This window comes from Stegodyphus dumicola, chromosome 10 (assembly GCF_044657685.1).
Source record: "Stegodyphus dumicola isolate Sdum_Otavi_A_Nest chromosome 10, ASM4465768v1".
Taxonomy (NCBI): Eukaryota; Metazoa; Arthropoda; class Arachnida; order Araneae; family Eresidae; genus Stegodyphus; species Stegodyphus dumicola.
The window spans coordinates 173,899,696-173,916,091 of NC_140777.1; the positions used below are offsets into that span (position 1 = coordinate 173,899,696).

At 32.5% G+C, this 16,396-nt stretch overlaps 1 protein-coding gene across 2 annotated transcripts in view; it reads left to right on the forward strand.

Moving 5' to 3' along the window:
* The window catches only part of LOC118185745 (poly [ADP-ribose] polymerase 1-like), an 84,298-nt gene that overhangs the window by 58,251 nt on the left and 9,651 nt on the right, over positions 1–16,396 (forward strand). For both annotated transcript variants that reach the window (XM_035355647.2, XM_035355646.2), the window contains exons 13-14: positions 6,205–6,241; positions 10,731–10,796. In XM_035355647.2, the coding sequence (XP_035211538.2) occupies positions 6,205–6,241; positions 10,731–10,796 (103 nt within the window). The remainder of the gene's footprint in view (positions 1–6,204; positions 6,242–10,730; positions 10,797–16,396) is intronic.

Genomic DNA, 16,396 nt, shown 5'->3' on the forward strand with positions numbered 1-16,396 from the left:
GTTTAATATGTTCTAATTCCTCGAATGCTTCTGATTCTCCATCTGCTCCAGCGATTAAGTCGTCAACGTACATATTTTCAGTTAGCATGGAAAATACGTTCGGATACTGCGACTTGTATTTGTCAGCGTGTACATTAAGAGTTGCTCTGAGAAGAAACGGACTAGATGTTGCTCCGAAAATTACCCTTGTCATACGAAGAGCCTTTATTTTGGTCCCATTTAATTCACCATTGTTACATAGAAACTTGACTGCGTTTCTGTCTTCACCAGCAAGAGAAATCTGCAAAAATGCTTGTTCGATGTCAGCTGTAAACGCAATTCGATTTTGACGGAACTTAAGAGCAATTCCAGTATGTCTGGACACATCTTGGGACCTGAATGTAAACAGTCATTTAATGACAAACAATTCTCCGCATGTGACGAAGCGTCAAAAACCAGACAGAGTTTTGTAGTTTCCTTGTTTTCTCTTATACCGGCTTGATGTGGCATAAAATACGTTTTGGTCCAATTTCAATGTTAGTCTCTTCGGCGATTTCTTCTTTTAAGTACTTATCAATTACTTTGCGATATCTGTTATAGAACTGTTGATTATTCTGAAATCTACGACTTAAACTCTTAAATCTAATTTTAGCAATCTCCAGATTATCTCCAAGCTCATTTGTGTTATGATTCCAGGGAAGGCGGACAATATAACGATTGTTTTCAAATTTCACAGATCTTTTGAAATTATCGAAAACTAAATTATCTTCTAATTCGAGTTCCTTATCCGAATCTTAATTTATCCCCATAGAATCGAGCTCCCAGAGATTCTTCAGCAAACTAGACAGTGATTCGTTCTGTGTATCTTTATTATTATGAATGACAACCTTCATCGTATTCACATTAGTTTGTGAAATTCCGTAAGCCCTTTCTGTTCCACTAATGGTCCAACCCAATTTTGTTTCAAATGCTACTAAGGAATTAGATAGTCTGTGAACCTTACCCGTAACTATTTTCCAATAAAAATTCACTCCTATCAGCAAAGAAATTTTCGGCGGTTTATTCCCTTGTCCCCATTCATCGGAAAGTTGTATGCCCTCTTTTTTAATAAGATTAACTATTTCATTTCTAGGGGAATGAATATGTGATCCATTAATGACAGGAATAATTAAAGCTTCTATTTTGACTTCATATCGATTCTTCGAATTATGCAAAATGAGACTTTTTTTTTTTTAACATTCTGCGCTTCAGAAGCCATGCAACCGAAAGAGAATATTTTTATTTTTTCTTCTCCAATAACAGGAAGTTTTAATTTCTTACAGATGTCCTCTGTAATAAATGTTCGCTGCGATCCTAAATCAAACAACAAGCGAACGCTTTGTTGGCGCCAATTGCCTGTGTTTATAATTTCAGCTCGTGCTGTCAGAAGAAATGAGTTATTTGCTGTTGCGCAATCGGAAACAGAGGAGACCACTGCCCTTTGGACGGGACTCTTGTCTGACGCGTTCGTTTCATCAGAATGTATCAATGTATGATATCGTCGATACCACAAGTTAGTTTCGATTTGCACATCCTCGCTAAATGGTATCTTTTGAGACGCACGAAACAAATTCCCCTTCGCTTTAACACTTTCTTTTTTCTGGCACAGTTTTTTGACATGATTCTGACGTATGATTTTCAGAACAGAATAAACAGCTATTAGATAGTGATGTGTTTAACGCTGCCGCTGAAGGAATTCTACCCTTTTTATAATCCCGATTTCTTTCGCTGTCGCCAAAACGTTCTCAAAACTGCCTTGTTTTCAAAATGGGATTTCCTTTCAGTGACATCAGAATCTGTTATCTTAACTAAAAATCCTGTACGTTCTCGACTTTTCTATTCTTAGAAATAGACTATTTCTTTTCTTAGAAAATTTAGCAAATTTGTAATTTTTGTCTGATTATCATCATTCATATTTCCTATTAAATTCTAGTGCTAAATCATTTGGAATCACCTTCATTAATATCGGATACAATAAGGTACTGTACGAATCCGGTAAAATATTGCACGATTCTAATACTCTAATTTGTACTTCACAACGATCATATAATTTTCGAAGTGCTGTCACATCGCAAGACCCTTTAACCGGAGTCAGAGTTAATAAATTGTTCATATGGGTATCTATCATTAGTTCTTTGTGTCCGAAGCGATCTTTTAATATTTTCACAGCCTTTTCGTAATTCTCTGCTGTCAACCAGGGTTCGTAGCGGTCCTTACAAGTGCTTATAAGTCCTTATATTTGAAAAAAAATATATAAAGGCCCTTATAGGTGCTTACTTTTTCTTTAAAGCCCTTATTTTTTCGTTTTTAGTGCTTATTTTTTGCTTTTAGTGCTTTTTTTTTAATCCTTTGTTTTTAATGAACGCGCATTTTTTTTCCGTACCAAAGCCGAAAGTAAATAAACAACTTTTCTTCCTTATATGCAACATCAGATGGTGAATCATATTCCCGGAAATAGCTTTCCCCCCTTTCTCTGCATTAACGTAACCCATGGTGAGCGCGAGAGTACAGACAGGTGCACGTCGTTCTATTGGCCAAAGAATTGCGAAAACGTAGAAAATTCCGGTACATTCGGTGTTCTTTTCCTCTCACCCAAATACTACACACGTTTGAATTTCTATCAAGATTTTAATAAATTTGCATTCTCGTTCCGCGTGGTCAGTTCATATTCATGTTTATTATGATCGTTATGCTTATATTATGAGCATATGTATGAATATTTATAATAATATAATTGCAGTAACTGCTGAAGTATAGATAAACTTCCGAAAATGGGTGTGTTTTTACACAGATTAGCTTTCTAAGGAATAATATTCGGAATATCTTAAATAAAAGGAAAGTAATCGAATAGTCAAAATAATTTCATTTTCTTTGCCAATACATTATACAGTACGGAGGTTGGGATTTTCCCCGCAAAATCTCTAATATTGAAGCAGCGGACTTTTTTTTTTTTTTTGTCACTGTCCAATCTGGATTGAATAGGACTAAAAGTTTTTGTGGTCTACCCAACCCAGGCGAAGATTGATTCTATTCCGGAAATTTAATACAGTCTGTTGAAAATAAAAATCAGAAACACCCCGGATTAGTAAGTCTCTTTCTTTTCCTTTATTTAGTTCTTTCTCCGAATACCGGCAGGTGTTGATTCCGATTGCGTAATATCACATATGGAAGAATCACGCTGCACGTATTGCGCAATAACACTTGCGGTATTTTGCATTGGTAATTAATTTTGATGTTCAGTCTGAGATTTGTTTATGAACACTTAAAAGAGTTTTACTGTGCGTTCTAAGCAGAATATTTCTCAGTTCCGTTGTTTTTTATATGATGCACATATCGAAATATCAAAATAATTTATTTAGCTTAAATTTAAATCTAAAGAACGGCTACAATCTCCCCCACTCCTCTTTTTCCAGTTACTATCCAGAAAATTTGGGAATTTCCGAGTATGCTGGTTAGTTAAGCTTTTACTGTTAAAGGATGACTGAATGAAGCAATTTCCCGTCTTCTGATTTCAGAAATGTGCCTCTTTTTTACTTAAATTACTTTGCTTGGGATATATGTTAAGGGAAATCTGTTATGCAGTGAAAATTTAGAAAATGTTCAGAATTTTGATTTAAGTTAAATTATTTAAATATTAATATGAGTGGAAAAATAACTTGTATTTGTTATTAGGTGCCAAACGAATACAATTAATATGACTTATTATTATTTATTTTCTATGTTTTCAACTGAAATATCATCATTAAATTTTGTAATATAGTTAAGTTCTGCATAGTTTTTTTTTTCCCCTCTCATTGTAAACTAATTCTGTAAATTGAACTGTCATTTAAAATTTAAAAAAAAAGTTAATTGTTTTCCATTGTTGAGGTAATGCTCATTCTCTTAATAAATATTGCATTGCTCATATTTTAAATTACAAGTCTAATTTTTCTTTTAAGGTTATGCAGTTGTGTATAATGTAATTAGACAGGTGCTTATTTTTTTCTTAAAATGTGCTTGAAAAGTGCTTATAGGTGCTTTAACTAAAATGTGGCTATGAACCCTGTCAACCCTTGTATTGCAGTTTCTGCATCGGAAGTAAGAAATCACTTTAAATAGTTAAATTTATCTACCGCATGTAGACTTTCGTTTTCGTGTACAGCTGTCTCAAATCGTGCTCAAAACTCGGGCCAACTGCACACATCCTTTCCCAAAAATGTTTCCAGTGCCAATTTGGGAAGTTTAATTTTGTTCTGCGATTCAGTGACAGTTCCATATGAAGTAGAATTAGCGCTATGTGGATTAGTATTTAAATATCTTTTCACGCGTAATTTCCAAACAATAATTTTACTTTTATACTCTTCTCTAGACATTATTTCATCTTCTAAATTTGTTACATCAATTAAAGTTTCAATATCATTATCCACTAAGATTAGTTCTTCTTTTAATAATTAACTGAGCAACCGTTTCTTCAATTACATTTTTATCCCCCTCATTAGCAATTTCTGTTTCTATCTTATTTATCAGCCTCGTAACTACTGCTCTTATAGCAGATCGTTTCTTTTTTAATTTTTCTAAATCCATGTTTTTGCTTTAAGCAAAATCTATTAAATTTCAGTTCAAGGTCAACCCAATGGCCCCATGTTATGGCGCCACGATATTATTACTTATATCCTTATCGTTACTTCTAACTAATTAATCAAGGTAAAACAAAACTGCTTACCTTGTTCCAATGGGTTCGGCCAGGCCCACTGGTTGTTGTCTTCTCTGTGAATACCTGCAAAATCTTGAAGGGGATAATCCATAAATGATAAACTTTCTTAACACAAACATATTTAATGAAGACGCAAACGGTTACAGTATATTTACATAATGAAAAGGTTTAAATGTTCGCAAGTCACAGCGTGCGACTTCTCAGTTCCAAGTTCTCGTGATCTCTAAGCGAGAGTTCAGAGTTCGAGATGACGTCACTCAGCCATCGGATCTCAGCAAGAGTTGAGTTGCAACAGGATCAAAGTGACTATTTTAGTGATAATACTTTATACAACAAAAACAGAACTGTTACATTAAGAAATTAACAAATACATCAGCGTTTATTCATTGAAGAATCCCAGAAATTTATCATTACTCCTGCTAAAATCATATACACAGTTATTTTCACATTGGTTGTCACTGTTGCTGGATTTGTGACTTTCCTCATGCACAGTATCATCTTCATGTCCATCTGATGCATTCATCATGGCATTCACTATTTTCAGTGCTGTGGGCATCGGTCTAACATGTGAAATAAAAATTAAACTACAGTATGCTACATAGTCTATACATGTGAGATATAAAAAAATATTCAAGAAAACGTTGACCTTTAATTTGGCAATAGTCTTTTAGTTCCTCATTTTAATATGGCTACATCACCTTCCTGTCCTAAACTACAATAGCCCACCAGCGGCCGAGCGGTAAAGACGCTGAACACTGGTAGTTCGGTCCGAGGTTCGAATCCCGCGAACGGGCTGGCTGCATGGGCGTTTTCGTGGTTTTCCCCATGTGTAACGTGTATACGAGCCAGTTTCCCTTAGAAAGTCCTCCACGAAAGGCATCCCTCCCCTCAGGCAGATAGCCCTAGCGTGCTTTGCCATAATTAAATACACACACACACACCCTAAACTACAATATAGGAATCTAAAGTGCACCATATGAAAATTAATCTGCATCATATCAACTTGTGTAAAGTGCATTTGAGGCAGCTGTTCTTCAACCACAGACCAAAATTTCGACAGAAGAACCAACTCTATAAATATCGCTTTGCTAAACTCTACTTTTCCTTGCTAGTACCTTTGCTCTGTTACCATGTTATGGTTCTGTAACTATGGAATAATTAATGGTATTTTAAACAAAGTATAAAGCTTAATTTTCATTTGTCTTTCTGGGTTACAATTATGTTATGTGTTTATAAAAAAAAAAAAGAAATAGAAAACAATAATCACTTGATAAATGTCTCCCCATTGCAGTTACAAATATTGTTTACTCATTAATTTATTATTAAGTAGCTTATCATTCCATTGTCTTATTTCTTGATTCTGTTATGATTTATAGCATATTAACATCCTCTTCTAATATTTGATATCCATCTTTATTAAAAAAATAAGGGTACATCATTTCTAAACTGACTATGTTTATTTAATAATTCAAGTATCATTTGTTATCTTTCAGCCTCTTTTAAAATTCAGTGAAGAAGGGGATTCTATAGGTAAGATATTATTTAATATTTCATATTAATTTAATTGCAGCATTGGACTGACAGTTGACAGCTTTAAATTTCAGGAAAAAAAAAAAAGAGAGAGAGAAAAGTCTTGCTTTATATATCTTTTTTATTTTTATTTTAAATTAATGAAATTTAGAGATGTTCCAAGTAGAAACATAGCTGTTACAATTATTAATTGCAATGTAACAACTCTCTGATCCCAAAATAGTATCTTTCTAATAATGCCACAATTCACTGGGAATTTCAGGGTTCATACTAACTTAAAAGTCCTTAGGTTTTTGTGGAAACGATTTTTGTTCCTTAATTTTGGCTGAAACCAATAAAAGGTCTAATTTTATTCATCTGACATGCCTGCCCATTTTTGTGACTGTCATTTGGACTGTGAATTTATATTTTGAAGGAATATTTTTTGGAAATTTATTGAGAAACATATATTTGATAATTCATTCTTTCTTTTAATATTATTTTGGTGAGAGGGGGCAAACATAATAGCAGTGATAAATATCAAAATAGTTATAATATATACATATTATATTTGAGACAACATTTTTACTTTCCTCTGTCATATTTTTAAAGTAGCATTACTTTCCATTTTGGTGAATTACTATTTTGATTCTGAAAAGTAAGGTAATAAATGCTATTAAGTGCAGTTTCTGAAACACTGAGGAGCGAGAGCAAAAATTTTACTGTCATTATTTTAAAATTAATTTTGTCTTCTTTTACATTTTTTATGGCATGAGTTTTTTCCCTGTGTAATTGTTTCAGAATATTGAAATATGTATTAGTTTTCTCTGCAAAATTCATTTTACACTTTTATGTTCTGAAAAATAAATTCAAAAATCATCTAACATTTTGCTCTTAAAGTTTGTACAGATCCCAAAATAGTATCTTTCTAATAATGCCACAATTCACTGGGAATTTCAGGGAATTTTCACTGGAAATTTTCTATGTCACTGCACTGTACACTTGCCATTTTGCCACTAGGTGCAACCTATATGAATTGTACATTTTTCTGCCCAGTATCTGTTCATGCAGACAAAATGCAACTAACTTTCAACTAATTTAGCAACCAATCATGCCAAATCAATTTCTTTCAGATTTTAGACCATCCAACTCAGAAGGTTTAGAAAGATTTGAAGGTAAGGTTTATAGACCTACAATTACAGAAAAATAAGACAAAGATAAAAAAATCTTCATGGCTTTAACGCATAATGGTTGTGTTTGAAGTTTGTGATGAATGTTCTTTTTTTTTTTTTTTTTTTTTTTTTTTTTTTTTTTTTGAGATTTTTTGTAAGAACAGTGAAAGCAAAATTATTTGAATTTTATATTTTTTGATCCTAGAAGTCTTTCTGTAAATATTAACTCTTTAACTTGTTTATCTTCCCTTTATTTTGTCTTCTTTTCGTTAGACACAACCATGGAGAATGGCAGAAATAGTTCTAATATTTTCACGAAGACAGGTATCTCAAGAAAGGAATTTTTATAAGGAATCAAAAACTGGCAATTTAAAATATTCATCTCATATATGTCACTGCACTGTACACTTGGCATTTTGCCACTAGGTGCAACCTATATGGATTGTACATTTTTCTGCCCAGTATCTGTTCATGCAGACAAAATGCAACTAACTTTCAACTAATTTAGCAACCAATCATGCCAAAGTCAGACACTCAAAATCTGTTCTGATCAGAGGCTTTGTCACTCTTTAAGCATTGGGGACAGCCAAGTTTCTGCTACGAATCATGTTGAATATGATTTTATTTCTCATTTTAACCTTTGCCGCTTGACATAAAATCTGCATAAATCTCTAGACTGAGAGGGTTATGATGAAATGAGGCGTAAAAGAAAGACTCAACATAAAAACCCAGGACTTAAAAGAGAAGGGCTAGCTCATAGAGATTTTCCCCCTGAAACAGGCAGCGTGGAGTGAGGACGTAGCCATGATGACACTAAGCCTGGAGATGCAATTGACAACATAGAAGTTAGCATTTTAAATTTGAAGAACCAGCGTTTAAAATGAGCTGTGTGTGAACGATAGCTATAATTTGGAAGAGACAATGTTACTACAGTATGCATTTCACACTGAATATTAAAAAATTTAATAGTCCTTACTTAGTTTTAAAATAACAGATAAAATGCGCTACTCTTAGCATAAAGTTCCATTTTTTTTATTTTTTTTTTATTATAATTTGCAGGGATTTTTTTTTCTTTAAATACCTGTTTATTTTTAATTATTTCTTTATCTGCATCTTAACTAAGAGAACTCTACTACTGCTTCTAAGATAACTATAATAAGAGTTATTTAAAATGAATAAAAAAACCTTAAATTGGCATAGTTTTAAACATATATGGTTATATATGGTAAAATTTCTGCTAATCTAAGTTTGAGTTTCAGCCTAATTGTGAATTTTACATTGGCGTATTTTTCTCCCAATTCAATATAATAACATGTATTTTTTTAATAGTTTTGTAACTTAGGCTTACATCATATTACATTTAAATAAATGCATGGAAGATTGTTATCTTAATTTAGACATAAAACTTTACTCACAGTACCTAAAAAAATTATTTAATTTTTCAAAAGTGGGGGTTAAGGAGGCAGGTGCTCCGATCTGTGCTGTTTTTTCCTAAAATTCGTTGTTTGAGATTATAATTTCTGAATTTCTGATACAAATTTCTTTCTAGATGTCATCCACCTTCTTTGTCACTGAGCAAACATTCTAAAATTTTTCCTTTCTCTATTTTTCAATATTTTATTACAATTTTCCAAGGATATTATTTTGTTCTTCAAATTATCAATACATTCTTGTTTATCTTTACACTTAGGGCATTGTCACTTGTGAGTTTTAGTTCAAAATCATTCACATTTGATTTATTATTGTCAGCTTCAATTTCGTTCTCGGTCTCAAAATAAATTTTCTTTGGGCTTAATTCATGTAGTCTTTCAAAAGAACTCTGCATTAGTTTTCTTTTCAAATGTCTCCGATTTCTTGGTGTTATTTCGTTTACTGCACACGATAAATTTACTTTCGTCACAGTATTGCATTTCATCAGTTTCTTTTGTGGCAATCCAAGGAAGTGATTTCTCATGTAATCTTCATAATCACTGCACAGAAAATGTTCTTGCTTTTTTTCGCATTAATAGAATCCTGTCTTCAACATTTATGTATTATGTATTTATGTATGTTCGTCAAAAGCAAATTGTCCTTTGGGAAAGCATGAAATACAATATATCTTCATTCCATATTTCTATAAGTGTTACGGCATGTTGCTACAGCATAAGAAGCCATATTACATAAAGGATACTTTAAATATAGAATTTAAAAAGAAAACTGACTAAAACTATATATATACACACAAATTATTTAAAATATTTGCATTTTTAGAAAACAAATATATGTGATTAAAATTAATTTGGGATATGCGACCTCTAAAAAATCGTCTCGCAACTGAATGAAACTACAGTTTTAAATGTGCGAAATCAGAGCAGGTGCCACACAAACACGTCAGATTACTTCCAATTAATCCCCTCCATGAGGCTCACGTCGGTGAGAAGTCAAACAAAGGAATAACCTAGCCCTTCTATTTATCCCTGATAAAACCCTAAATATCATTAATCTTAAAAATATGTGGGACTTGTAATATCTTAAAACATTAATAAGTGTAAAATATAAATGTTTCAGGAAATTTTGTAATTTAATGCTAATTACCTGATAAATTCTACCAAGTTGGTTTTATTCTCAAATTAGTTTTATAATTATGTTAAATGTTAGATTATGTTGAATAAAAATGCATCCTACTTACAGATCGGTTTTAATTAGGATGGTACTACAAAACTGAAGTTGAGCGATAGAGAATTGCTTTAATTTATTAAATTCCCGTTTGTCCATAGATACTTGATTTTTATCATTCATAGTCCTTAAAAATCCTTAATATCTATGGGCAGAAATGTATACAAACTCTGAATTTTTTGAGAGTGTAACATCACATATCTAAAAGAAAAATCTCTGCTTTCAAACCTATGTTTTGATACTACATGTGTTGCAGAAAAATGAAGAAACAGAATGCCTGGCTTACTGGAAACAGGCATGTGGGTGCTATTAATCCTATTTCCAGATTAGGACATCTTGCTACATATAATATTAAATATCAAAACAAGATAGCAATACTGTGTGTTATGTCAAAGTGACCACTTAAAAGACAGTATTTTTAGATTATGGAATTATTTTGTATTTGGAATAAGTATTTGTAGTTGTATCAATAGCACAACATACATAGATTAAATCTTACACTATTGAATTTATTTAGCACAACGTAGTTGGTTTCTTTTTTAAATTAAAAAATGTCAGCTGGGTATACTCAACCCTGTAATTTCTGCAATGTGGTCTTATTTAAAACTATTCCTTCCTGCCAGTTTTTATTGTTTCTGTAATCTGATTGTAATCTTGATAACTAAAAATCAATTTTCTTGCAGCTGAGAAAGATTCAGACTCTGTGGATGATCATCAAACAGAAGATAAAGATGTAGATTCTGGGAGTGGTAAGTACAATTTTTGCTGCTGTATGAAAATTTGCTTATTTCAATAATTGTACTTTGTTAGGGTATTGTATTATATACTGTTTAAATATTTAAAAGGGAAAACAAATTATTCAAACAATATCTTGCAGCAGTGTTCATTAAATAATTAATTTTACAATTTAAAGATCCCTAAAATAGAATACACATTCTAATTTAATGAAAGTATATTTACTGCATTTATGGAAGTCATGCACAGAGACTATTAAAATATGTGACCAACATAATACGATGACACCAAAGGGTACATCAGGGCAAGCAAAATGGTCATTAAAGTTATTACATTTAGAAGATTCCCAAAAATAGAATACGCATTCAAATTTAATAGAAAGTATATCTACTACAGTTATGGAAATCATACACAGAGAATATTAAAATATGTGACCAACATAAAACAAACTTTCACAATATTGTGAAAATATTAAAACATTAATATCTCACTGTTGCATTTCATATAAAATCTGTATAACTGACATGTTATACATATTTAACATAATGTATTTTTTATAATGTATAGGTACATATTTTTGGTTTTAATTTGCGAGCTTATATGAAATTTAGAAAAAGTATGTGTTTAGTTGTTGTAAAGAGCTTTTTGCTATCAGTCCATTGAAAAGTTAACTGTTAGAAAAGTGATGAATATGCAAATACCAAAAACCATGACATCGCGCAAAATGCGAGGAGTTAGTTTGCACAGTCTAAGGCAACTTAAAAAGAAAAAAGGAAGGCACATTTCTAGACATTCTTCTACAGGTGAAAATGAGATGGTACATATTGTGTTTTGTTGTTTCACAAGACACTTTATTCACTTTACTACAAAACTCTTTATTTTATACACAAAAAACATCATCACTGAACATAAACACGTACAACTCCACAACCGACTTTCATAGCCCATTTCCCGGTTCACACTTACTTAGCACGTGCCAGTTCTCCATTCGATTACAATTAAGTTCTAAGTTCTATAATCTCGATACACAATATCCCCCCTTTATCACAAGTTCAATCTGTTTGGGGGGCTCATCGGATTCTGGTTGACCGATGCAAAGGTTGTGGCACAGCTGGTGTCTGGTAACCTGGTTTTATCAGCAGCAGGTCCATTGGATGGAACTCCCCATAAAATCCTGGGCTCGAAAGATGACACCGACTCATCTGCCTGGTGGCTGTTATCTTTGGATAGTTCTGGGACTCCACTCTTATCCGCTTCTCTGGAAATCACAAGAGCTGTAGGATGGTGTACACAGCTATCATCATCAGTGGTTCCTCCATCACGCATCTGGTCAACGTGTCGCCGCCATAGCTTACTGTCTACATTTATAGTGTAATGTAGATGTCCATCCTTGAATTAGATGGTCTCAAATCTCCTTTGCCTGCCACCCTGGTGATAATTACATCATCTATTCAAGATGATGTAATTATCACCAGTTTAGTCTGAGTTTTGTCAATACTCAATAGAAAGTCAGCATTGCTATGGTTGTTTGTTTTATGGTAGTGTCGAACTGAAAGGCCAAGGTGTATTGCAAGAGCCTTTTTACTGCCAAAACTGGCATACCTTTCTTTTAGACGAAAATTACAACCTGAGGTTTATGATCTGTAATTAACATAAATTTCTTGCTTTTCAAGAAGTTTTTTTTTTTTTTTTTTTTTTTTTTTTTTTTTTTAAGGCTTATTTATTAGTTTGTGAGTACTTTTCCTCTGCTTCAGTGAGTGTTCTAGAAGCATATGCAGTTGGCCTTTCATTTCCATCAGAGAGTTTGTGAGAAAGTATTGCCCCTAACCCCATTGGTGATGCATTAGTTGCCAGTGTTATGGGTAATCTTTTATCATAATGCATCAAAACTTTTTGTGAACATAGCTCTTTTTTAATGTGTAGAAAAACCTCCTGACAATCCATCATCCAAAGCCTTTTGAGTCTTTCTTAATTAAATGGTATAAGGGATTTTAGATTGTTGCTAAATTTGGCCAAAATTTCCCTTAAAAATAAACTAATCCCAAAAAACTTTAATTTCTTGGACGTTTCTCAGGCTCAAGACTCTGGCAATCGCTGATATTTTTCCATTGGTTTTATGTAAACCATTAGCATCAATTTTGTAACCTAAAAATTGTATCTCATCCTGAAAAAAATTTACTTTTCTCCAGATTTAATTTTAGTGTTCAAATTTTACTTTTTTCAAAGAAACTTTTTAAAGTATTTAAATGTGCATCATCATCATCAGATCCTGTTACTCACGCATCATCCATGAAGACGTTAACCTTTCCATTCCTTGGAATAGCCCGTCAGTGTAATGGTGCCTCATTGCCGGTGCTGTATATAGCCCAAACATTAATCTATTCCACTTATATAATCCTTTCTGTGTCATTATTGTCAGCAATTTTTGAGTCTCTGTGTGTACTTTCATTTGTAAGTAAGCATGCTTAAAATCAGTTTTTCAAAAATGTTTTCTCCCACACAAACATGAAAATATTTCATCAATGGTTGGCAAAGGGTGTTGATGCATAAAAATATTTGTGTTTACTGTCACCGAGTAATTGGCTCACAGTCATATAGAGTCATCTGGCTTAACTACGGGTAGTACCGGAATTGCCCGTTCCAATTGTTTCAACCTTTTCGATTATACCTTCCTTTTCCAAGTGATCAATTTCTTCATCTACTCAGTCTTTAAACACAAATGATACTTGCCTAACTGTACAAAATTTTGGTGAAACATTTGTTATTAATCCGAGTTGAACCTCATAATTTTTTATTCCCTAATTTTCCATCAAAAATCTCTTTATATTGTTCTAATAATTTATTTAAATTCCTTTTCTAAGAGACAGAAACTGACTATCTAATCTAACAGAAACTATCTAAATTTATTTCTGAAAGCCATTCACAACCAAATATTGTATCAAAGTTTTCTTTAACAATGTAAAAATTTAAGTTTTTATTTTGACCTTTATATTCTACATCAACTGTAGTAAATCCTAAAGGTATCAATTTTTCTCCATGTTTTAAATACTAGACTTGTATTTTGAATTTTATTTTTCGAAATTAGCCAGAAATTTTTTTAACTCATTACCTATACTACACCCATGTGTCCAGTTCCATAGCTACTGGCTTTCCTTTTATGTTCACTTGGACCATTATGGGCGATTTCCTATTTTTTACCTCACCTCACTAGAATTTATACTGTTTATAGGAACTGTGTTTTAATTTTCTACATCAGCATTTTTAGCATTATAGCATGCTCTTTCAGTGTGTCTGATTTACTTACAAAATAGGCAGATACTTGTCTTTAATTTACAAGAATTTCTATCATGGTCAGTCTCTATGCATCACCGTTTTACCTCTAGCACTCCTAGCTGAGAAGTTTTGTTTTGAAGTGACTGCGATTTACCTTTATTCTTGGTATTAAACTCCTTAAATTCTGCTGGTTTCCCAGTTATTTCGTTTGCACCTTTTAACTCTTTCTCTATTGCCAAAGCTATTTTTTAAATGTCATCTAAACTAATATTATCATGCTTAAAAATTCTATCCAGAATGACTCAGTCTCTTAGCCCATAAAAGCATTTCGCAACAATGTGTTTAGCATGTTCTGGTGGTAAGCTCACAGTATGACAAGTGATTGTAACTCTGCCATATACACATTAATTGTTTGTCCCCCCTTGTGGCTTAGGATTTAACCCCTTAACTGCTGCGGAAAACATACAAGATTCACTCCCCAGTGCCACTGGTTTTTAAACAGGTGTGTGTAATTATGTGATGTATTAGGGGGAAATAAGTGCAAGTTTTGCTGTCTAAAAACTGTTTACTTTCACAAAATAAAGAATAAAAGAAAAAATGAAAATATAAAATTTAATCTTTAGATTAGAAGTATAATAAAGAAGATGTAAGTATAATAAAAAAAAATGTAATAAAAAGGATCCCAAAAAATAGAGTTTTGATCAATGTATTTTTAGACCCGTAAGGTATAATATCAGGTTTCAGAATTATACCTTGGGAAATCAGTATACCTAAAAAAACATATATTTCATCTGAATTAGTTGGATGCCATAAGCAAGTTTTTCACATCAAGTCATACCCAACGTTGAGCATCTTTCAGAGAACAGTCGCAATCCTCTTCATCTGCTGTAATATCATATTCTGAAATATTCGATTTCACTGTTATCACTTTCAGATATGGTCGTAAAAATAGGACCTATTACAGTATAAAGTCTTTAATCCAGACTCATCGGGACTTCAGCGATTTCGGATCAGGGGTTTTTCCGGATTATAGATCATCAATTTAAATCTGGTAAGATGGCATGCAGAAATTATAAAATGAAAAATATGAAACCGTAATTTATGAAATAAAGAGCAATTATGATCTAAAGGATATCAAAATTTACAAAAAAAAAAAAAAAAAAAAAAAAAAACTTAATGTTTATTTGTTTACTTTATTAAACATTTCTTTCAATGTAAGTTTTTTAAGTTACTTCGTTTTATGTGCTAATACTTTCTCTTTAATTCTATAAACAGACATAATTTCTTGTTCAGTTACAAAGTTCCACTGTTCAAGTCCTGTAATTGCTATGCCGAGAATACCGACTAACTTGTCAATCAAAATTTTTTCGTTTTCACTAACCTCTCTGTCACTTTCTTCATGCCTTTATCCATTTTTTGCAGCAATTCCACTTTTTGTTTGATGGACATCGAAACATGCTTTCGCTTTGTAGATCCTTTGGCAGCTCAGAATCGGAAACTCTTTTTGACATAATCGAAAGTTCAGGCTTACTTTTTATAAAATTGCTCTAACAGTCTGCAAAAAATAATAAGCCGAATCCAATTAGAAGATTAAGGAACAACACAATCTGCAACATTAACTGAAATAGATAATTTTAGGCTAGCATATACCGTCCGTTATACATTAAACGTGCATGCGTAAATGCAAGGCATGCGCAGAAAGTTTGTAGCTTTGAAATCCGGATTAAAGACTTTGTACTGTACAAACAGTAAACGAAAGCGGAAGATGTGGAATAAAAAAGAATATGTTTTACTCAAACAGAAACACAAGCAATTACCATGCAATCATTAGTCATCACTGTCAGACATATTGTAAAAAAAAAAAAAAGCATTCATTACAAACAGTAAACGAAAATAGAGGACACAGAATAAAAAGAAAAATATGTTTAAATCGAACAGAAACAGAAGCAATAACCACGCAGTCATTACTTTCACTGTTTCAGAAACATCCCCCTCTCTAATTCCTCCCCCCTCCTCTTCTCTGAAACAATATTCTTCTTTGCATCTTCTGTCTAGGTCATTGTTGTGTTGCATTCCAAAGCTTTGTGAATAATTGTACTGGCAGCAGCGCAAAGCAAATCATAGTACAGTATATTTTTTGGAAGGGCATATACATTCGCCCAAGGCAGTTAATGCATCAACTGAGCAGAGCATAAATATACACCCGTGGCAGTTAAGGGGTTAAATGATTTCTCAGTGTTGTTTTTAACACATCATAATCTTTATCAATCAGAAGGATTATCATGAGCCAGCAAGTTTTTTGAAAGATTATACATTTCTTCCGGACAAACTAGAAATCTAT